The sequence below is a fragment of the Mustela nivalis genome (assembly GCF_964662115.1).
Source record: "Mustela nivalis genome assembly, chromosome: 4".
Classification (NCBI taxonomy): Eukaryota; Metazoa; Chordata; class Mammalia; order Carnivora; family Mustelidae; genus Mustela; species Mustela nivalis.
Genome location: NC_139023.1, coordinates 138,590,682 through 138,614,738, shown reverse-complemented (window position 1 = coordinate 138,614,738; position 24,057 = coordinate 138,590,682). Strand labels below are relative to the sequence as shown.

At 45.4% G+C, this 24,057-nt stretch overlaps 1 protein-coding gene across 4 annotated transcripts in view; it reads right to left on the bottom strand.

Annotated features, from left to right (window-relative positions):
* The window catches only part of TMEM154 (transmembrane protein 154), a 41,103-nt gene extending 21,454 nt beyond the window's left edge, over positions 1–19,649 (bottom strand). For 2 of the 4 annotated variants that reach the window (XM_082727329.1, XM_082727328.1), the window contains exons 1-2: positions 19,447–19,634; positions 12,971–13,024 (exon numbers count right to left, since the gene is read on the bottom strand). In XM_082727329.1, the coding sequence (XP_082583455.1) occupies positions 12,971–13,024; positions 19,447–19,540 (148 nt within the window). In that variant the 5' untranslated portion in view covers positions 19,541–19,634. Of the gene's footprint in view, positions 1–12,970; positions 13,025–19,446 lie in introns of all 4 variants that reach the window. The other 2 variants (XM_082727327.1, XM_082727326.1) reach the window with 2 other exon arrangements.
* Between the last annotated feature and the right edge of the window lie 4,408 nt (positions 19,650–24,057).

Here is a 24,057-nt window from a genome sequence, read left to right as displayed (position 1 = left end):
ACTTTCCCTATTAAGAAACTTTAAGCAAGTTTATTCTGTTTGAATTTCCGATTGTGTGGAAAGCCATCTTGGGGTTCATCCCAGGGCTGGGAAGGACTATGAGCCTGACGATTATCTAACAAATCTCCCCTCACCTTGGCTATGTAGTGATCACAGTAAGGTAAGCAGAAGGTATTCATACTATCATAGCATAGCATAGCTTATCCTTCATATGGGACCCGCCAAGGAAGAGAGCATATGAGTTCGGGCCATAGAAAACTAATCCAATAAGGTGATGGATGGGAAAATTCTTTCTAAAGAGCAAGGTGCTGTGCAAATAGAAAAGTCAGTTGCTACAAGCCAAGCTTTCTACTCAGAGGTCAGTAGCCCTGCAGAACGTCGGAGCAGGTCCCTGCAGGGTCCATGTCACTCCTGTCTATCTGTGCGACTCAGTGACGATGGATTCCTCTGATTTTATTTATAAAAACATTTTTTTGATCATAGTCTAATTTTTTTTTGTTGTTGTTGTTGTTATACAGACCAACATCTCAGTTTCCTCCAAGAGCAGACAATCCACTTGAAAAATCTCATTGGTAAATGCCACCCAAAACCACCAGAATCAATCACAAACTGCAGAAACCAGTGTCCCTCACGTGTTTCTGCCAAAAGCAGGATTTAAAAAAAAATGTCTACTATTTATTGACCTCTGTCTGGGGTAAGAGGCTTTGTCTATATATATGTTTTTGAAACAAGGTAATAAGTTAATAATAATAACCTATGTGAAGAGCTTTGATTCATCATGTATCACCCTGAACCAGGAAAAGATGTTTGTCCTTTATTAGAAGACAGAACAATCTCTTCATTAGAGTCACCTTGTTTGCAGAGCTATTGGAACCAAATAGCATGCTTCACTGATAATCCAACCAGAGATGACTAGACATTTATGGTACATTGGTGGGGGGAGCAGCACCTTTGCAGTTGGTGGTACTGACCCTGTTTCTTTCTTTCTTTCTTTTTTTTTTCTCAAAGATTTTATTTATTTGACAGAGAGAGAGAGAGATCACAAGTAGGCAGAGAGGTAGGCGGGGGTGGGGGGAGAAGGCTCCCCATTGAGCAGAGAGCCGATGCGGGGCTCGGATCATGACCAGAGCCAAAGGCAGAGGCCTTAACCCACTGAGCCACCCAGGCGCCCCCTGACCCTGTTTCTTCAGGTCAGTGCTCATGGACCTTCCTCAAATCCCCAGACTTGCCTTTTATCTCATTCCCTTACTTCTACTACAGCTGAGGCTGCCGCCACTATGTCAGGCTAACCTTCCTAGAGAACTGACCAAGACAAGTCCTGTGCTCTGTCTTTTACGCAGATTATCTCATTTGCCCTTACCATTTTTCCAGATGGAAACTGGGACAAAGAGGTTACATGGCTTACCCATAGTCACAGAGCAATCATGGAGGAGGGTTTGAACCCAAGAGGGCCAGTCGCAGAACCCGAGCGTTAAACCTCACATAGTATTTTCCTCCCGATAAGATAGGAATATGATGATTACCAGTCATCAAGTGATGAACAAGAGAGGGAACCCCCTGTCCTTGCTCCTCTGCCTATAAGGAGGTGGCTTCCTGTCACGAAAGGGAAGGGTGAGGGGATGGGTCCCAGAAACCTTGGCTCTGCAGGACTCCTCCTCAGCCCGGATGCACTGTGGGCAAAGCTGCCCAGAACAGCAAGATGAGCTTGGCACCTCTCCAAGGAAGTCTTTTTTTTTTTTTTAAGTTTTATTTATTTTATTTATAAAATTTATTGATTTGAGAGAGAGAAAGAGAGAGAGAGCAGGTGCGGGAGGCAGGGCAGAGGGAGAGGGAGAGACAATCTTAAGCAGGCTCCCTGCTGAGCACAGAGCACAATGCAGGGCTCGATCCCACGATCCTGAGATCATGACCTGAGCCAAAACCAAGAGCTGGACGCTCAACCAGCCGCCCCTCCATGGAAGGCTTTGAGTCACCACTTGACCCTTGCCCCAGAAGAAGAGAAAATAAGGAAGGAAATATGGTAGCTGGAATAACGAGGGCATTTGGATAATCAGGAATGAAAGAGAAATGGTACAACCAGATGGTCCCAGGTGGCACATTCATTTTTCAGTATAAGGAGCAGTGCTGGTCACAGGTGGCCTTTACTGACAATTGGCAGTGAAAAGGGCTGGCAATTCTCTCCCCATATCCCTCTCATATACACCCTAACATACATCTTCCACATGAAGCCTCATTTACTCTCTCAGAATCTCTAGTGACTACCTGAATAAATAAGAACCAAGGGGTCAGTCTCGCTCCCTATTTTATTTTTCTTTACCTTACAAGCCTTCATCTCCAGATGCTTCTATGAGAACCTTCCTCCCAGCTCTCTCTGCCCCATCCAACACCATCATAGCCAAAAATAATAAATAATGGCAACTGGCATGAATCCGATGCTTTGTATGCTAGGAACTAGCTAGGATAACAGGCACTGCCTAATTTCATCTTCATGACAAATTTATTGTGCACATTTTACAGATGAAGAAACTGAGTCTCGAATGTCTTGCCCTGGGTTACAACCCTGACATTTATAAGTTCTGCTACATGGGGTTTGAAAACCGCATTCCCTAGAGCATAGGTGCCAAAGGACAGTGAAGTTTCCAGTCACAGCTCTCTCACTTCGAAGTAGTGGGAATTTGAATGAATTCTTCACCTCTGTGGCCTACTGTCCTAGTTTGTACAACTAAGGGGTGGATCCCCAAAGCCCCATCTACTTCCACATTTCCACACATATAGTGTTTATCTTGTTTTTAATTAGAATTTTTAAAAATTATTAGACACATGGTACTTAGACATGGTACTTGTACATGGTACAAGTACTTAGACATGGTACTTAGGCACATGGTACTAAGGTCAAAAAGGAAATGTCACTACACCACGTCCCCTAGTTACTCCTGTTTCTTCCCCAGAGGTGGCCATTATTTCTTTTGCCTTCCAGAGAAACTCCCTGCCTATGTATCATTTCCTGTTTTTGTTTTTGTTTTTGTTTTTAACACAAAAGGTAACAAAGTCTACATGTGTTCTACCCTTTGCTTTTTTTTTAACTTAAAAACTGGTTTTCAAGATTATTTCCTGTCTCTATACAGGGAGTTGTTTTTCCCCCTATAATCTGGTTGTATCATAACCTATTCCTATCACAGAAATTTAGGTTGTTTCTTTTGCATTCTCAGAGATGTCATAATAAATACCCCTGTACATTCTTCAGTTGGCACTTGTGCCTGTACAATGTGTATTGTTTTAGAAGATTTTATTTATTTGTCAGAGAAAGAGAGAGACCAAAAGCAGGGGGAGCAGCAGGCAGAGGGAGAAGCAGTCTTCCCACTGAGCAAGGAGCCCAATGCAGGACTAGATCCCAGGACCCTGGGATCATGACCTGAGCCAAATGCAAATGCTTAACCAACTGAGCCACCCAGGCACCCCTGTACTGTCCATATTCTGTCTCAAGTGTAGAGAGAGGGGGTTGGGTGCCGTGGGGAGAGGAGACAACACCAAACTACTCTTAGAGGTCTGCCCTCATAACTTCTCCGAGATAGCTCCAGCCCAGGCCTCACACCATGAGGACTGGCAGAAAGTTAAGTTAGGAAAATACTGGGTGTGCAGAGTGTCTGATGAGAAAGGAGGGGCAGAAGTTGACCAAGAGTGGGGATCAGTCCCAAGAGTTCATGCCAGGAGCATTATATGTCATTAACAGGGGAGCTGGGAAATCAGGGTAGGCCATTGAATCAGGTCAATGACCAAGCATGGGTGACCTGGGTAAGAGTTCAGAAGAAAACCAGGGATGGACAAACCCAAGGTGGGAACTGCAGAGGAGCCAGGGATCACAAGACAAGGCAGGGGAGTCCAGACGGCAGCTCAGAGGATGTTTCTCGGGAGCATTATGGAGGCTGTCCTGTGGCTCATGGGGTAACAGCAACTCTTAACCCAATGGACACAGGGCCCCCTAAAGCCACACTACCTTGGACATGCCTTGGACCCCAACCTTTTCTAAGCAACCCTCGCTGAGGCCCATAACTATCAAGAGTGATTTCCTGTAGGAACCATCCTATGCTGCTGGGATAACCAACCTAAGGGGTCCAGCACTCTTCCGGGAAAACCCAGAACTCTCCTTCAGGAAGCGAGTCTGGGGCTTCCGTGTGAAGCAGAACATTCAGGGCCGTGTCTTGTGTGATGTGTGGACTTTGTGGACATCTCCGTGGCATCGTGGCAGGCAGGATGCCGACCGACAGGGCCTGCGAAAGCCCCTCTTGGCTTCAACCTTCCCTTTCTTAAAGGCCAGAAAAGGAGGACCCTTTCCTGCCTACCCCAGCGTGTTCCCCCAAAGAGCAAAGGGAATCACAGACATGAAAATGCAGCTAAGGCTAACCCAGAGGGCCCCACACTCCTGCCAGGTGCTGGTGGATTTGCTACTTCCTTTATGGTCCACCCCTTCTCCCTCCCCCCTCTCTAGTCTCACTGGTTTCTCTGCTGCTCCCCAGGGGACTAATCTGTCCGCAATAACGGCTTCATTCTTTTGTCGTTGTTGTGTCTGCTTACCTAAATTTGGACATATTTCGGGGTAAAATATGTATGGCCCGAGGGCTAAAACTGAGAAAGCTGCAGAAATGGAGAGGGTCCAGCCTGTGAGCGAAAAGGGAGAGGCGTTAGGCTGCAAAAGCACAGAAGAGAAGAAGGAAGAGCAAGGACAGTACGGGACAAGCAGACCCGCTGTGTGAGGGACACCCGGCGGGGCCTGGGCACGCAAGTGACCTGCCCAGGGAATCCGTGTGGGGCGGCGAGGGCTCCAGGCCACCATGGAAGCTCTGTCTTCAAGGGGTCCCCAGGCACACTCTCCCGCCCCCACCCTGCACTCTCCCTTTCACCGTCTCTCTCCCTCCACTCAGGTCCCACCAAATCTCTGTATCTCTGGTGTTGGCATGGGAATGAGGAAAGCCCTCCACTTGGCTTTTAATTCTCAAATCCTAAAATTACCAGCTCATCAGTTGCGCCTGCAGCGTCCCTTCCGAAAGATTTTTGACAATATCATGCAAACACATCTGGGGCGCATACTCCACACATCTGGCAAGGACCCTGGGGCAAATCCTCGGAGGTAGGTTGGAAAGTGGGGGAAATGTTCTCAGTGAGCCTGAGGGGCCCCAGCCTCGGAACAGGCACGTGACCCCTCCCTCACCCTCCCCCCACCCCCCCACCCCCCCACCCCCCCCACCCCGCTAGGGACTCTGCTAAGTGGAAATGACTCTGCTTCCCAGCCAGGCAAACCAGCTAACTTCCTCTTTTTTTGAAAGTGGAACAAATATGCAACCTAGCTCTAGTTTTTTTTTTTTTTTGGTTTTTGTTTTTGGGTTTTTTTTTAAGTGGGAAAAAAACAAAACAAAAAACCCCCAAAGATAAGAATTAGTACCAACCGAAAGAATGCCACGTGGCTGTTATAATGTAAAGTAGAACAAGGCTGGGCGAATGGCATAAACCTGGGATAGCATCAAGTATGTTGGTCCTCATCAGAGGACCCATTCTTTCATTTGTCAGGTGGACTCTGTGCCCATATTATGTTAACTTTTATTTCATTTTATTTTTTTAAGAGTTTCTTTCTTTATTTTTGCAAGATAGAGAGGGAAAGAGAGAGAAAGCGTGCATGTGTGCCCTCAAGGGGGGGTAGGGGCAGAGGGAGAAGCAGAGTCCCTGCTGAGCAGCAAGTCAGTTGTGGACTGGATACCAGGACCCCAGGATCATGACCTGAGCTAAAGACAGATGCTTAACCTACTGAGCCACCCAAGTGCCCATATTTCATTTTATTTTATGATTTTAAACAACTTGATCATTCAGATAATGAAACGAAAGGAAACACAAGGCAGGCATTCAAACTCACTCCTGCTTTGAAGAGTAACGAGAGGATATGAATTTCAAAACATTCAAGACACTAACCAAGAAGTCGGCCTACTTCTCAGCCCCCTGTAGGGCTGCACACAGCAAAGAGCCAGTCAGTGTGAGAAGGATGAGACAAAATCAAACCAAGAAGCTCTCCAGGGGTTCTCAGCTTTGGCTGCATGAAAGAATCACCTCAGAACCTTTCCACTCTTTTGATGCCCAAAACTTTACCTCCAGTATCTGTGGTGAGCCCCAGCCTCAGTACTTTTTAGTTCTCCAGGTTGAGAACCACTGCAGCCCAACCTTACCCATTTCCAGTCACCCTGGGCCACTCTAGCACCCTCCCCTCCTGCTCTCCGTGCTCCTCCTTGGCAAACCGGGGAAGAGTCAGAGGTCAGGAAGTTGGATGCCAAAAGCTGCCAACTCCATCACCAGAATGCAGTAGCTAAAGAATCATCACTGTAGCCTGGAGCTCCTGAGAGACTGGCCAGGTTGGACTGAGAGAGCACTGGGACAACCACGACTTCCTGAGTAAGTCTGAACATGAGAGACTGTGCTGGAGCGTAAAACCCTCATCTCCAGCAGCAGTGCCCGCAGACAGTTCAGCCTGGAGGTTTATACTAGTGGTCCTCAAACGTTAGCGTCAGAATCACCTGGAGAGCTCCTCAAACACAGAGTGCCATCCCCTGCTCCCAGAGTCTCTGCTTTAGCAGATCTGGGATGACGCCAAGAATTTTAAGGGGTTTTTTAAAGATTTTATTTTTAAGTAATCTCCCCACCCAACATGGGTTCGAACCCACAACCCAAAACTCAAGAGTCACATGCTCTACTGACTGAACCAGCCAGGAGCCCCAGGGATTTTCATTTCTAAGACAATGCTGCCGCTGCTGGTCTGGACGCCATACTTTGACAGCTATGGGTCTAAGTTGCCCAGACAAGCTTATTTAGTTGTGCTTAATTATTGGTAACACCTCTTATTCTCAACACTCACGGTCCACCAACACTGCCTGGTGGGTTTTAAGCTACACCCACATCCGTTATGTGAGGGTATCTGCTGCTGCACCTGGGCAACGATATGTCCTCAAAGCTGCCCCAGAGCTTTCAGCAGTAAGCTTGCAGTAAGGAAGGATGCTGGGTTGAGAGTTACTGAGTTAAACTGTAAGTCCCTTGACTTTATTTTAATTTGTCGTTATTCGTGAAGATAGTCCTTACCCGCTTTAAAGGTGATTGGAGACCCCTACACAGAAAGAAGCCTCTGGAAGCAAAATGAATAGGTGAATAGGCGTATGTGGCCATCAAGTAAATGGTCTCTCTCTCTGGTTCTGGCATCTTTTTACAAACCAGTGGCTCAGCATCTGTGGAATCTGGCTGTGATGGGCCAGGGAAGAATGGGAACAGATGACTCAGCAGACTCATGGGGCCGCAGCCCGTCTGTGGGAGGGCGATGGCGTTTGATGCCAGAACATGCCAACAGCAGGTGGACAGACAATGGCTCCTTGATGGTGAGCCACTGGGACACAATCCTTCATGGCTTCTGAAGTGTTCTGCCCTTTCTCTGGTTTGCTTGGTTTCAAAACAATGCTGACTTACTGTGTATTATCTGAGAGGAGTTCATTCAGGTACTTGTTTATTGCCAAATGCCTCCACGGTTTGGCGCCGTATCTCTCCCTAACTCCTGGAACCCTGTCTGCTGTACAGTCGCCATTGTGTACAAGTTGCTCAGGAAATGTAAATAAGTCAGGTTAGTTGGAGAGACAATAAGAGGACATCTCTCACCTTTTTAACACCTTTTATCCTGTCCTCCTCTCTCTGTCCACTCTCTTCCAAGAATACACACAGTGCGTTCTTAGTTACAAAGAGAACTAGGTGGTGTCCTCAAAAGGTTACCTGAATTTTAAAGAAAACACTGGAAAATGAGAGGAACGGTTTAATGCCAGTGAAGACTCCTGAGAAATGTCATGTTTGTAGTTTTTGTTTGGTGGGATGGAGGGAATCTAGTGTTCCACATGGTTTCCCACAGGTGACCTAATTCCCTGGGAACAGGACTAGGGACTCGGAAGGATTGTTGTTTTCATTATATGCTCTGTTGTATGATGTATTTAATAATTTTGGTTAATTGAAAATATTCCTGAACATATTTTTCCTGACATATTTATCTGAAGAAGATATGGTCAGCATAAGCGTGGCTGAACAGATTGGGAGGCAAAGCACTGAAGGAGAAGGGCAGGTTCTACCACAGGGAGGTTCAGGGGAAAGCGGTGCCCGTGTTTTGCACACCCTGTCTCTCCAGCCATCAGCTGACTAAAGGGGATGATCTCGCATGTTGAAAGAAGGTTGACAAATGTTCCTTTTGCTTATTTTGAGGAGGGTTTTCTGGTAAAATGCTTCCCTGCGGTAGTCTGCTCTGGGAATTTACTTCTGAAGCTTGGTTCTATTTTCACCGCATTGCCTTAAGACACACCTGCAATTACAATTTACTATCAGATGAAAACATGCCCCGCGAAGGAGGCCCACGGTGCTCTGATGTCTTTTCTGTTTTAAACTGTTTATTTTGATGTCTTTTTAAAAGAAAGCTTACTCATATTTAATCAGACTTGCCCAGACCCTCAGGCTGTCCCAGTCTAAAGTTACTCATTTGCAGAAGCTGCATTTTTGACAGTCTGGCTACCTTTTTGCACACTGGAGACCTACTCTAGCCTGTGGTACCTGGCAGTTTAAAGGAATTCAAGTATTTTTATGGGGCAGAATACACATGCATTTTTCATATTTAAAACTCTTTCTACCATCAGTGGGATAATAGATGCACAAGTGCTTTGAAATGGAAAAAAAGGATTTTATTAAAATAATATCTATGGTCATTCATAATCTGAATACTTTTCTATGTTTATTACCTTTCTATCTCTCTTTTGAATAGCCAGTTTCATGAATACAATTCTAGAGAGTAAGTTGGAAACAAATGTTCTTGGCCAAGCCCTTGTCCTCTCCCTGGCCTGCTACCAGCCCCACTCTGAGTAGGGGAGGGAGACAGGTGGGCTCTTCCGCGGGGCACAGAGGCCCTCCACCTACGCGTGACAACTCAGAGTTGTCAGAGAAAGCAACCGAAAGACAGGGACAAGCCAAAAAACGAAGTGGTAGATGGATGTTTGAGACAAATCAGAGGACAGGAGAGCAGGGAAAGGAGATGTGAGCTGGTTGCTCAGGGACTACGGTACCTCATCACCAGCTGCAGGAAAAAGGGGGACAAGGGGTACTCAGAAGTTCCCATCGCTAGCCTACTGGGGAGCACAGAGCAAGAGTTTGAGAGGCTGAGGAAGGAGACAATCTCCCGAGGTCCCTAGAGTAGTGTCTGAGGAGGGCAGATTGGGGGTTGGATATTCTGGGGTCAGCAAAGTCCTTTACCAGGTATCTAAGCCCTGCTTGCTTCTGATCCTACTTTACCTTGAGGAAAACTCAATCCTGCCCCTCCATCCCGGCCAATCTCACAGGGCTCCAGCACTGAGAAGTGAGCGTTGCTGCTTGAACTACTGATGCTGGGTGGTCCCACTCTCTTGCCAGGCTCTTTTCTGCATTTATCATTATGATCCTACAATTTTTTTTTCTCTTCTGGTGTTTAATGGGATGAATTACATTAGAAGATTCTCTAATGTTGATCCACTCTTGGATTCCCGGTTTTAGTCTATGCAATCACTGGGATGTGTTTTGTTTTTTTCCAGCACACTTCCTTTATTTATTATTTGTATGATTGATCTAGGACTCAGCCTAAATTTTCTTCTAATATTTGTTAACTGGGTACATGGCCAATATGCCTGGGCTCTTAGTGATATACCAACGTAAGGATGGTCTTTGCTTGAGAAAAGATAATCCTAGTCATAGAGTTACTAAAGTACAGGATGGCCAGTTTAATTTGAATATCAGATCAACAAATAATTTTTGTGCATAAATGTGGCCTCTACTTATACTGAGTTGTACAAGATGTTCTTAAACACACATGAAAAAGTGTGTATTTGAAATTTACCTTTAACTGGGTGTCCTTTATTTTTATTTGCTAAATCTAGTCATCTTAACCATAAAAAGGAAGCATTATGTTTAAAAAAGACAATACATGAATTTTTAAAATAATACTGCCAATGGAAGAAATAAAGCACATGTCCGCAAGCCCTAGGAACCACTGGTCTCCTGTTTCTGAAAACTACAATGGGGTGGGGAAGCAGGAAACAATAAAGACATTTTAATTCCTATATAGCAAAGACACATAGAAGAAATATGGAAATTTCAGAAACAAACTATATTTGGTGGTTTTGTTTCAAGGAAAAGAAACCAAAATGCCACCACCAAGTGGACCCTTCTCCAGTAAATAACTCTTCTTTCAAACTACCTTCTTTAATTAATCAGGAAATGTTTCTGTGCTCTCATTCCCCTCCCCCCACCACCCTGGCAGATTTTTCTGTTTATTTTATGTTACAGAAATTTTATTTCTTTTTCAAGTTTTTAAATAAGCTCTTACTGGCTTGAAATTTATCATCTATGGAATTTGTTTTCCTTTTGTATTCTTTTCAAAAGTCTCCCCAAAATGTTTGTGACTACAAGACATTTCTGCAATTTGTCACACTGCTCAACGCATATTTCCTGGGTCTGAACTTCATCCCTAGTTTGAGAGGAAGATGGATTAAGTATACATTCTCAGGGGGCACCTGGGTGGCTCAGTCAGTTGAGTGCCTGCCTTTGGCTCAGATCATGATCCTTGAGGCCTTGGGATTGAGCCCAGCATTGGATTCCCTGATCAGCTGGGAGCCTGTTTCTCCCTCTCCCTGCTGATTGTGCTATCTCTCTGACAAATAAAAATCTTTTTTTAAAAGTACTTTCCCGGGGTGCCTGGGTGGCTCAGTGGGTTAAGCCTCTGCCTTCGGCTCAGGTCATAATCTCAGGGTCCTGGGATCAAGCCCTGCATCAGGGTCTCTGCTCAGTGGGGAGCCTGTTTCCCCCTCTCTTTCTCTGCCTGCCTCTCTGCCTATTTGTGATCCCTCTCTGTCTGCCAAATGGATAAATAAAATCTTTTTTTAAAAAAAGTACTTTCTCAGTACTACTCATAGATACAGCTACATAATATTCTCTACAGGAAGGGAAGCAGTAACTGATGCCTGTTTGGGTGTGAGAAGACAGAAGTAAACTATTTATATATAAAAACATTTGGAATAGTTAACATTTTGGAATAAAATAAAACATGGTTAACTAAAAAATCATATTTATCCAGGTATTACCACAATTTCATTTTATTATTTAAATGGTTGCTATTTTGTCATGAATATATGTAAATCTTGAATAAATTTCATGTCATTCCTCAGTCAGTCATGTGCCTATAATGTACCAGACACTGTTGTAGGTCCTGAGATACAAAGGCAAATGAAACCAGGTCTATGCCTCCCAGGAAAACACGGGTAAGTAGGGACAATGGCACATACATTAATAACTATAATGTGGTTTAATAAAAGTCATTGTGTATGATTGTTTGTGTATGGAGTCCCATGAGGACATGGGAGAGAAAGGCCTTGATTCATCTGGCAGTGAAAGATTCAGGAAATCTTCACAGAGGAGGAGATCCTTCAAAGGAATCTCAGAAGTTTATCCAGCAAAGATGTCAGGGAAAGGCATCACAGTTGAAGCACACAGAAAGACTCAGAGTTTGACACACATTCAAGTAGTTGTACCTAGGGCGTATGGTGGGGAGTGTCAGGGGATAAGCAGGAAAGGAACCCCGGATAACTCATAAGGGGCCTTGAAATGATGTCAAGGGGTTTGGAAGCTACCCCAAGGAAATGAAATCCCACTGAAGGGGTAAGTGCAGGAAGAAATGATAACTTTTTGTTATAGAACTACTGCTCTGGGTGTTACATGAAATGGGGTTGGAGATGAGACTAAAAGCTAGGAGATACGTTAAGAAGTTAATGAAGGAGACGAGGTGAGAGCTAATAGGGGCTTAGGCTAGCAGAACAATGTAACAGATAACTGAGTACCCACCACTGATTTTCTTATACCTTTCCCTGTTGACCAGGAGTTCCTCTCTGGACATGCTGAGCCTAGGGTCCCTGTGGCATGCCCAAGAAGAACTGAGGGCGAGAATACAGATCTAGAGCCAGGCAACTAGGCATGGTGGGGGGTGGGTTTTTTGGGAATCATTAACCACGGAGTGAGATGAAAGCCATGAACATGGATGCCATGGCCCAGGAAGAATGTAAGGAATAAGAAATAAAAGATAGATATTACTATGAGATGAGCAGGTGGAAGAAAAAAATCTCTAATCCCAAAATGGAAGGGGGCAATCAATGTCCTAGGAAATCAAGGAGAAAATGGCATCATAAGACCCAAGGAAGAGGAGCATTTCCATCACTGTTGATTACATTGAGTGATAGAGAGGAGAACATGTAATATGGACAGAAATGGGTCCTTTGGGTTTAGCTATTAGAAGGCACTGGGGATCCAGAAAGAGGAATTTGAGTGGCTGCTCTTGACACAGCAGCCAGATGTCAGTGGGCTGAGATGAAGGCTTGTTGACTGTCTTTCAGAGAGACTGGGAACAATGGAAAGGAAAGATAGAAGAAAGCTCGAGAAGTATTCAAAGGTACTCTAGCTATTTTTCATTATGAATGTATACCTACCTTTTTTTTTTAAAGGTGTTGATATTGTTTAGATCCGAATTTGAACAGAATAACTATTAAAAAACATTTATAAGATAATTATCAGAGCTAATTAGACATTGATTGGATATATGATGATATTAATTTTTTAAGGTAATGACTGTATTGAGGTTATGCTTTTTTTTTTTTTTTACCTTTTTTTGAGAGAACAATGTAACAGATAACTGAGTACCCACCACTGATTTTCTTATACCTTTCCCTGTTGACCAAAGGTTGGCAACTTTTTCTTAAAGAACAGAGAATAAATATTTTAGATCTTGTGGTCCAGAAAGCAAAAGGCAGGTTTCATTTAACCACTTAAATAAGTTTTCACTGAAGCATTCAAATACACAAAAACCATTCCTAGCTTCCAGGTCAGAAAAAAACAGGACACTCACTGGAATAGACCTCTGGGTCTTCATCTGCTGTCTCCAGGCCTCTCGTGGTGTTTTCTGAAAAGAATCACATCAGAGATGCAGTTGAAGCCTCTCTTGTACTCTGCCCCAATCTCATTCCCTCCTATCCTCTCCAAAGGTAACTGCTCTCCTAAAGGTAACAATATCAGTCGCAACTTTTCAAATATGCCTATATCCCTAAACAATATAAGCATAATTTGGAGTGTTTTTAAAATTTTTAAATAAATGTAATCATTCTGTGCATAATGATCTTCAATTGGCTCTTTTGGCCAACACTGCATTTGAGATTGAGATTGAGTCATCTTCATACATTTGGACTACTTAATTTTACCTGTTGTAGGATATCTCATGTTGTGACTGTATTAAATTTCATGTATTCTTCTATGCACGCACATTTAAGTTGTTTCTATTTTTTCCATCTTTACAAACAATGCTACAATCAACATTCTTGGCCATGCCTCTTTGCTGTGCATTTGTTCTTCATCTGGGATATATAGCTAGGATTGGATTGTTGGGGTTGTCAAGTATGAACATATTCAGCTGACTAAATATTTCCAAATTGTCCTCCAAGCTGATTATATAGAAAAATTTCCTTTTCCAGTAATCTGATACAGTTGGTAACCTGTAAAATTCTCCCAATATGCAGCACCTAGAGATACTGAATGAAATATGAGACAACTTTTTACAGTATAACAAAATGTCAAAAAACAAGGAAATCCCCAGACCCCAGAAAAAAAATTTTTTTTAAGAAGAAAGAAAAAATGATACAGGAAATTTAAATTTAGAGACAAATTTACCTATGAGGATTTCCTAGAACAAAGGTTGGGCCCATTGGGCATAAGAGGCTATATAATGCTTTCAGGGGACTTCGGTGCATCTCTTGGGTTAAAAGTTAAAGCTAGGGGCGCCTGGGTGGCTCAGAGGGTTAAGCCTCTGCCTTCGGCTCTGGTCATGACCTCAGGGTCCTGGGTTCGAGCCCCAAGTCGGGCTCTCTGCTCAGAGAGGCTGCTTCTCTCTCTCCCTCTGCCTGCCTCCCTGCCTACTTGTGATCTCTCTCTCTCTCTCTCTCTCTCTGTCAAATAAATAAAATATTTTTTTAAAAAAAGTTAAAGCTAAAATATCAGGCTGTGGGAAGGAAGGGAGAGAGAGAGGGGGGAGGGAAGAAAGAGAGAGAGAGAGAGAAAGAAAGAAAGAGAGGGAAGAAGGAAAGAAAGGGGGGGAGGAAAGAAGGAAGGAAAGGAGAGAGGGAGGGAGGAAAGGAGAGAAAGAGGGAGTGAAGATCGACAGGAAGGAGCAATGATTTGGCAGAGTTCAGAGTCAGAGTCAGGTGTGCCACCCCAAGGCTGATCTCACCATCATCCTGACACTGTGGACCCTGGCCCCTCTTCTGATGTTTAGTTTAATTCTGTCTACTTCTGTCTCCTTGGCAATGACTTTGGCATCCTTGTCTGCCCATTTCTGGGATTGACCTGCCCCCACAGAAGACTCTGCTTTGTTGGCTCGTACATTTCATGAGGTTTTGGCACCCCCTCAGACAGCTCTTGGAGTCTGGCCCCTGAGGACTGCTCAGTTTGTCCCCTCTCCAACCCAAAGCCAGCCTTGAAGCCTGAGGTCCAAGCTTCAGCCTGGCCCATCCCTGCCTCCGTATCTTCCAAACACAATTTGGAACAGGAGTAGGTTGTATTGGGAAAGTATTTACAGTAACTTGGTGCTGGAATCAGAAATCTGGGTTTCTGTCAAATGAGGTGAAGTCATCCTCTGTGTGCCACAGCAAGTCCTCAGTGCCCCCATGATTTCTTTTCTTTCCTTTTTTTTTTTCTTCTAAAGATTTTATTTATTTATTTGACAGAGAGATAGAGAGCACAAGTAGGCAGAGCCGCAGTCAGAGGGAGAGGGAGAAACAGACTCTCCTCTGAGCAGGGAGCTTGATGCAGAGAGAGCTCAATCCCAGGACCCTGGGATCGTGACCTGAGCAGAAGGCAGAAGCTTAACTGACTGAGCCACCCAGGCACCACTTCCCCCACAAGATAGCTATCAGGAATGGGAATTGACAGATAGAACCAGTGACAAGATTAGGTCTACATAAACTGCAGATAAAAGTTAGCACAGAAGACTATGTTTAAAAAAAAAAAAAAAAAAGACCTGAGAGAAGGAATAATTAATAAGAAAAAAACAAGCAAGACACAGCACACTTTTTTTTTCTGGAAATGAAAAAATCTGTCTAGAGTGAAAAATATAACTGAAATGAAAAGCCCAAGGCACAGGCTAAGCAGCAGGATAGGCTAGCGGATACTCTCCCACCCGTGCTGCAAAGTTCCTTTTTCTCCACATCTTTGCCAAAATTTGAGGGTGGTGCAAACTCGACACAGGTAGGCAGATTATAGGTCATACTGTTTCTTTGCAGAATCGGGCCCAACCCAGCCAAGATCCAGGCCTCTTCTGGATCCTTAGGTCAGGCTTTTAAAGACCCAGAGGGACTTTAAACCCCAGGAAATCCCTTTCTGCCAAATACCTGAAGGCTATTTGGTCCTCCAGGTCAGATCTCAGCAGGGCTCTCTCAGGGCAGCTAACACAAGACTGTGCTGTCTCTCCCTGGTTCCCACACCCTAAAGCCTCTTACCAGTGACTTTGTCATTCCACTTCTCCTGCTTCTGGTCTTAACTTTGCTAATCCCCAGATGCTCTGTTCCTCCTGCTGCAACTTGCAGCCCTTCCCTTCCTCCACTACAAGCCAAAGTTAAACCAATTTGCTCCATCCCTTTTGCTGTAGGCCGGTCTCTGACCCAACCAAACAAATACAGTTCCTTTATTAACATGCAATAACCTTAGACCCCAACTGAGGGGGTCTAAGATGTATGTGATACATTTACAGTTGGAAGGGTACCAGAGACATATTTTTCTAAACCTGGAACTAGACCCATATACTGGCAGAGCCTAAAAACCCAAAGGTGTTATAGTATACGTTAGAGCATGGATTCCTGAGACTGAATCTTACTTAGATGCACTATTTAGCTGTGTGACTCGAGTCAAGTCACTTAACCTCCCTGTGCTTCCATTTTCTCATATGTAAAGCAGGGATACTCGTACTCACTATATAAGGTCATTAGGGGAATTAAATGAGTGAGTATATGTAAATTATTTAGAAGGGCACCTGGCATGCAATGAGGACTCTAGGCGTCTGCTCTCGTCATTATTGCTACTTGAAATTGGAACTGTCCCACACAATAGCAGATGCCAGTCACACTCAACGAGACAAGATCAGTGTCAGAAATCGCAGTTCCATTTACGTAAATAGTATTTTCTTTAATTCCTTCTTTTCTTCTCAAAGTTTATCTACTAATTAATGGTTCTTACTCTTCTGAATCGGTGCAGGAAATCTCCGAGTCTTTCCCGTCAAACCCGCTGTTTAACCCTGACCCAGCAAAACACAGCCTCCTTGTTTCTGCCCGGTGCCCTCAGCTCTCCTTTTACAGACCATCCTGCCCACTGCAGCTAATAAACCCCACGCTTTCAGTGTCTTGGGAGGCTGCTTTTAGCTCTCTGATAGTGTTAAGCTGACATTGACAGGACACAGGGCAAGAAGCCAGGTGAAAAGGACTCCCTCACCCCCTGGACAGAATGTCGTCTTGACATAGAGTCTGAATTTTCTTAGCGTCCATGCTGGCCAAGGTACCTAAACCTGCAGCTTTTCTTTAACTATGCTCATCTGTTTCGTCAAAATCCCAGAAAAGCTGTTTTCTCATTTCTCTCCCGGTGACTTCTAAGTAGATTATTTCACTTGGGACAGTAATCAAGACTGCAGCAGGCTCTCCGTATAGAAAAAGGACACTGACTCCGAGGTACTGCGGCAGAGCCTGGGACTGCTGATAATAGATTATGTTGCCTGTTTGTGGTTGGCTTGACTTGAGCCGTATCCTGGAATATGCTTGCAAAGAGGGGGTGTCAGGCTGCTCAGTAGACTGGATTCCACTGCTGAACATTTCCAAGATACTTCCTGAAGAATTCAAGGAAATACAAGTGTGACACCCATTTAGTAACTCACATCCTCACATCTTAGGCACCATTAGCTCAAAGGGATATACATCGATTAATTAAAAAATAATCAATCCTTAATTTGTAAAAGACTTCTCCTTGGCTTTGATTATATAGCTTTTTGTGAGTGGACATTTTTTCATTTTCTGACATTGGAAACCCAGATCAGGGCCCAATAAGCGTGTTGGATTATCTAGGTAAACCCTGCTTTCAGCTGAAATGCAGGTTTTCCCCTTTGATTTCCCTGACATTCTCGCACCACCTGTTTTCAGGAGCTCATCAGCTTTTAGTGCTCAACCTCAAATCCATTCTAGAATGATTTTAGCATTTGTCAACAATTACAGAATTCTTTATTTATGTGGATCCCAACAAGGATTTGGGAAGTCAAAGATAAGCTACCGAGCATTTTCTCTGGTCGCTCTCACAGCGGTTATGGGAGATACGGACACACACACACACACTTAGGATTCTATGCAATCAGCTATGTGTACTGAAGTTGAGTTTTATGTGGGCATGACACAGATAAAGCCATCAGGCAAGGCGCAAAGGAGACATCAAGGTAACTTCCAGTCTAGGTCTTTAGGGTTACATAGGAGTTCACTAAGTAGAAAAAAAGGGAACTTGTCATTCATTCTTGACAAGAACCGCAGAGACCTGGAGCGCCCACTCCCTTCAGTCTGATTGGGCCGTGGGAGGGCACACAGGAGGAGACACCTGGGAAGAAGGTTGAAACAAGGGTCCAAGTGGTATAAATGAGGAGCAACCAAAGGTCTTTATTGTGGAAGAGCCACCGATCAGAGCCCAGCATTAGAAAGACAACTTGTACTGAGTCTTTACGTGACCCTTTTGCCTCTTGTGGATGCCTTACGCTTCAACTCAGATATGTCAAGAAGATACTCAGAAGCTCCAGAAAATACTCAGGCAGCCTTAAGTATTACTCTCAGGGCATGTTTGAGGCACCTGCGGTAGCGTTGAGACTAACAAGACTTGGAAGTAGGAAGGCCGAGCTCTGCCCCCTGGGCTGCTGAGAGACACCCCACAGGGAAAGGAATCTGGCTCGGAGGAATCTCCATTGGGGCACAGTTGGGACGCGGGGTCCCAGTCAGAAGAGCTGAGCAGCCGCGGCACTTGGACATCTGACCGTCCCCTGCTTCAGCGACTTTCCCTGTGTGTCACCCGTGTGGCTGGAGCTTCGTCATCATCATGCTCGCTCCCAGCCCCCAAACTGTGCCTAAGACAACACACTGTGTCCTCCCCCCCCCCCCCCCCCCCCGCCGCCCCAGGTCTCATCTGAAACACACCTAGCATTTCAACCGGACATCTTTCCAGTGGGCATGGTTTGCCTTTCACTTTTCATTTTCCACCCCAGATGCCTGGCAAGACCACATGGAGAGCACCCAGGGCAGGAGAAATTGGTGGGGCGGGTGGTGTGTTTGGCTGCTGACTGTGACTCTCCAGGAAATTGCCACAGGCTAGGTCAGTGCCTGGTGCCTGCCCCCCAATCCCCATCCTATTCGAAGAACCCTAGCGTGAGAACTTTCCTTTTACTTGAAATACTGACCTGCACTACTAGAAACAGGTAGTATCTGTTGACAGAAGTCATGGGCAATGAGTTTATTTACCCAAGGACAAGTCAACAAAACTGTATGAGGCAATCGAGGGAGATTGCGCTCGTTGTAGCAACTGTCAAGGGTATAAATCAATTGCCGCTCTTAGTTCAAAATAATGAGATTTAATATTTTGTCTTCCCAGTACATTTGATTTGCTACAATCACATTACTTTCTAAAGTAAAGGTTCATTAGTAAAAATGCATGCAAAGAAAATATCCCCCAAAGTAACAAGCTCAAAGAAAAACAGATGAAAGATTTCTCTTGAAAAGTTAGAATGGATGCCTGGTAACTCCTCTGATAATTTCCTGTTTACTTTTTTTTTTTTTTTTTTTTAACTGACTGGTTTTCTTTAGTATACATTCCAGTAGTACATTTCCATACCTCAGTTTTTCCGGGAGATTTTGCTACTAGCAGATTTCCCAGCCCACATTATTAAAAGGAAATTCACGACTTCTGATGGAAACATTCTTTTACACCAACTGACAAAAAAGTTTATGGTTTCTTTAAGATGCCCGTCCAAGCCGGGAAATTACAGGGACCCCGCACTTGGTAGAGGACAAAAATTGCAGGAAAGTTAGATGGAGTGAGGGAGCGGGAGGAGGAATGGGCGGCTGCGGGGGAAGCCAGCCAAGCCCTCCCCCCACCAGACTCCACACCCCCGCCTCCCAAACTACAATTCTAATTTCATCTTCTTCTTTTATAGAAAGGACTTGGTTTTCTGGGTGTTCCCCTTCCCGGCAGAGTTCTGTAGCCTCGGGCACTGACCCAGCCTGGCTCTCCTCCTTCCCGGGGGTTGGAAAGCGGGACGTAGCTTACCCTGAGCCTGGCCGGTGGGAAGGAGCGCGATCGCCAGGGCAAAGGCGAGGGCAGCCCCGGGAGCCTTCCTGTCCGCTCGCCGCCGCCCCGTCATGATGCTGCGCTGGGCTTCAGCCTCCCTGAAACCTGAACATTTCCTGTTTCCTGCTTGTTTGGGTCGGTGCTAACTTGAAGGAGAGGTGTTTGCCTGTTTTTTAGGAAGTGATGTAATTCTGTAGGAGCCTGTCAGACCAGCAAGGATTGCAAAAGAGAAGTTGCCCTGCAAGGTCTCACGAACCCTTTTCAGTCCCAGCCCTGCAGCGGGCGCCCATCTTTTGAAACTGGCTCTTAGAAAAGGGGTCTAGAGCTCAGCTGTCCTTTGGGATCCGGGCCTGAGGATCCTGGACCTCAAGCATTCTCCAGTGGTGATTTTGCTGCACCCCAGGTGAGCCTCTGGGGCGGCCCAGAGTCTAGAGCAGCGCCATCCAGTAGAACTTTCTGAGATGATGGAAAGGTCCCAAATCTGCCAAATACAGTAGCCATTAGCCACATAGGCTATAGCGCCCTTCAGATGAGACCAGTGCACAATGAATTTGTACTTTCATTTTTATTAATTTAAATTAAAAGAACTCCCTGCGGCTAGCAGCTGCTGTGTTGGACAGCTCGGGCTTAGCGGGCAGGGGTACCTGGACCATCAGAAAATGGCTGGGACACTTCTCACCAGCCAGACACACTACCATCGCTGGGCCCTGAATGCCACCTCCCTCATAGGGAGATAAAGGACAACGCTATGCTTGTGCCCGAATGTACTCTGCTCCCCCCGGGAGAAATGATTTCTATTATTTTTTTTTCTTTATAAAACTCATGTGTTTTTAGAGCAGTTTTAGGTTCCTAGCATAATTCAGAGGAAGGTACAGAGATGTCCCATACACTCCTTACGCCCACACACGCACAGCCTCCCATTGTGGACATCCTCCCAAACTGGTACAAATTGTTACCATGGAGAAATGCACGCTGATCATTGTCATCACCCCAAATTCATAGTTGACATTAGGGGTCTCTCACGTGTGGCACATTCTGTAGGTTTGCCAAACGCAAAATGACACAAATCCACCTTGATATTATCCCCCGGGATGGTTTCTCTGCCCTAAGTACCCTCCATGCTCCACCCATTCATCCCTCCTCCCACCCTAACTCCAGGCACCCACTGATCTTTTTACTACCTCCAGAGTTTTGCCTTTTCCCCAAACGGCATGCAGTTGGAATTACGTGGCATGTAATGTAGTTTTCCCGATTGGTTTCCTTCACTTAGTAATGTGCATTTACGTTTCCTCCATGTCTTTTTGTGACACGACAGCTCATTTCTTTTTGGCACTGAGTGACAGTCCATTGTCTGAATGTACCACACTTACCAATTCCTTCGCCTCCTGGAGGACATCTTGGCTGCTTCCAGGTTTTAGCACTTAGAAATAAAGCGGCCAGAAACATCTGGATGCACGCATTTGTGCAGACAGAAGCGTTCAGATCCTTTGGGAAACTGCCACAGGGCTTGATTGCTGGCTCTATGGTAAAGAGCAATGATCTCTTAAAGGGCCCATTTCTGAAGCAGAATCTGTTCTCAGGGGGTAAAAAAAATCTGCATTTCGCTTTTCTTCCTTCTTACATAACAATAACATTCTCAGAGGCGGTTAGCAAACAAAATAGGACTGAATTGGATTAGAATGGGGGTGGCCGTTCTGCCCAGGGGAAACAATGCGATGTTTAGACCAGCAAGCAACGGATAAGAGTGTGTTAGGTGTTTGTGTTCTAACTGAAGTCATTCCTTTGGTTTAGGTTTAGGGCCCAGGCAGGACAGAAGGAAATTTCATAGTTATGTTTGTGGTACTGCCAAGAAACACAGAGAGAGAGAGAGGCACCAGACATCCACCCGGTCTCTAAGCCCCTGCCTGCAGGTACCATGAGTAACTCCCTTGGAGCCAGTTCATCCCTGGTGCTCTGCTTGGTGTGAACACTGGAAGCAACCAGAATTCCTCAGTCCCTGACACAGCTATCTGTTTTGGGGTTAGTGCGTTATTGCTTTTCAGTGACATTAGTCACTGTTAATCTCCATTCGTATTCACAAGAAATGGGTTGGTGATTCATGAAATGTCCAGTTGGTTCCTGGACCTACAGTATGCATTTCACCGTTTTAAAGTGGCTTAAGTCAACAGATACAATCGCTTTGCAGCTTAGGTGACAATGCAGAGCACACAGCTGGAGGAAATAGACAAGTCCAACACTGGTGGATGGACTGGAAAACAACAGGGAGAGAACTCTTGTCAAGCAAGTGAGCAGACCACTGGTTTGGGCAGAACTGGTGCAGAGTCCGCCTGGCAGTTTTTCCCCCCGTCCTAGCATGCACATCCCCCGCCGCTGTGACCCCCACGTGCGGGAGAAGATGCCCAGCATTGGGAGTTCCCTCCATTAGGCCACTTGCATCTTATTAGGACTAGGGATGCCAGGCTCCAAGTGCTCACTGGTGGGGGTGGGGTGTCAGCCCTGGTTTCTTCCATTTTTAAAAGGGAAGCTCACCAGGGGGCTTTGTGGAATCAGGTTTTCTGTGGCAGGACCCCAGACTCTTTCCCGTGGCAGAGTCGGGAAGCTCTGCACCATTTATCCGAGTGCGCAGGGCGCAGCTCCTGGGCACCACAACCTCCCAGCAGTTAGCGTGATGTGCAAAATATATGGAGGTCCTGCAGAAAGCCTGCACAAACGTGCAATTTTCTTTTGACCCCTGTGTTCTCTAAGACCCTTAGGGTGATTAACCGCACCTTAAGGGGAAGAAAATTACTATCATTGATCAGAAAATTGTAAAACCGCAGTGCTCTCTTTGCTGCTATTAAAATCACAGGGAGATGGTGTGCTAGGTAAAGGCTATTTACCTCTGTTTGTTCTAATTTTACCAACCATTAATTTTGGCAAGTGGCTGCCTGGCCTCAGATTAAATCCGGATACACTGGTAACTAACTTGAAGTCAGGGACGCAGTCACAACCGTAAGACACCAGGGAGGCTCCAGTGTGAATGGCAGGCACAGAGATGGGGAGGGGAGTGGGAACCTTGTCCTGGAATCTGCCATTGGCTTTCAACAATGAAAGGAGAAACGGAGGTCTTGAAGTACGGTGGGCTGGGAAAGCTCTGAGGTGTTGTACTCTAGAGGGCGGTGGGGGGAGTAGTAGGAGGACTGGTTTGATGATCTAGGGACTCTATTACTCCACACAAAAGTCTGGCTTTTAATCATCAACTATCTGTATCACGGAAGTGACTCTCATCCAAATCCAACTCCCTTCCCTGCTGCTTTTTCCCCCGCCCACCTTCTCTCCCCATCAGCCCTACAAGAGGAGGGGCAAAGGGAGCAAACCCAGAAGCAAGGAGATCTGATGGTGAGTGTGGCATCCTGTTCCACCATTCTCCTTACCCCACACCCTTGCCATTCTCCCCCACACAGACTCACACACACACACACACAGCTCCCTCTCATACTCACGTGTTCATACACACGTGCTTCTACAGGCTCCTGCACACTGCAGAAATACATGAAGATCATCCAAACAAGAACAAGCAAAGACCTTTGATTCCCAGCCTGCTCGAACAATGGAGTCAACCACCATGGCTTGCACTGTGGCCGAGATGCAAAGGCAGAGACAGGAGTGGGAAAACTTGTTAGTGGGAAAAGGAGAAGGTTTCACGTATGCCTCGAGAGCAGAGGCTGTTGGCGTGAGGAACTAGAAGCAAGTTCTAACTTTTAGTTCTGGTGACTGGCTAGAGGTGCATATTTGGCTTCTCCCAGCTTGGAAGAGGGAATAAAAATAAGGGCCATTGTGACAGGGGTTTGGGATTGCTGTTTGACTTCCAGGGCCCGTTGCTAGAGATAGGGTCCGACTTGGACATGTTTGCTTTACAGCAGACTGGCTTCCTGGTCGTTTGCTGCGGACCATGGGTTACAGTATTATTATTACATTTATGGTTTGGCCTTTGTCCATTTATATATTGTCTCTCAACACACACCCACATTTTGCATACTCACACAAAATCTCCACCCACACTGAGACACACACACACACACTTAGTGGGACTTCTTTCTCTCTCTAAATGCTAGATGGTGGCAGCTAATGATCTGCAGTGTTTACTTTGTCAGAAGGTCCTCAGTCCTGGTAATAGTAAAAGCACGTGGGCATATAATCACTCTGAAGCTGATTGACAGGGTTTAGGGAGCAAGCTAAGGTCCCTGGCTGGAAAAAAGTGTGTCCAGACAGATAAACGGGCAGGGCAAGGCTGGGGCTGAAGGATTAAACCGAAGCCCAGAGTGTGCAGAGAGACTACAGCCAGGAGAAGGGCTGATGGCAATTCCACCATGTTTTGGTTAGCTTGGGCTGCCATACCATAGACTTTTACACTTGACTTCTGAACGACACAGGGCTTAGGGTGTGTAACCCCCCACATGTGTGTAACTTTTGACTTCTGCAGAGCTTAACTACTAACAGCCTACTGTTGACTGGAAGCCTTATGGATAACACAAGTAGTCGGTTAATGTCAATTTTATGTATGTATTATAGACCACATTCTTTAAAAAAAAAAAAAAAAAGATTTTATTT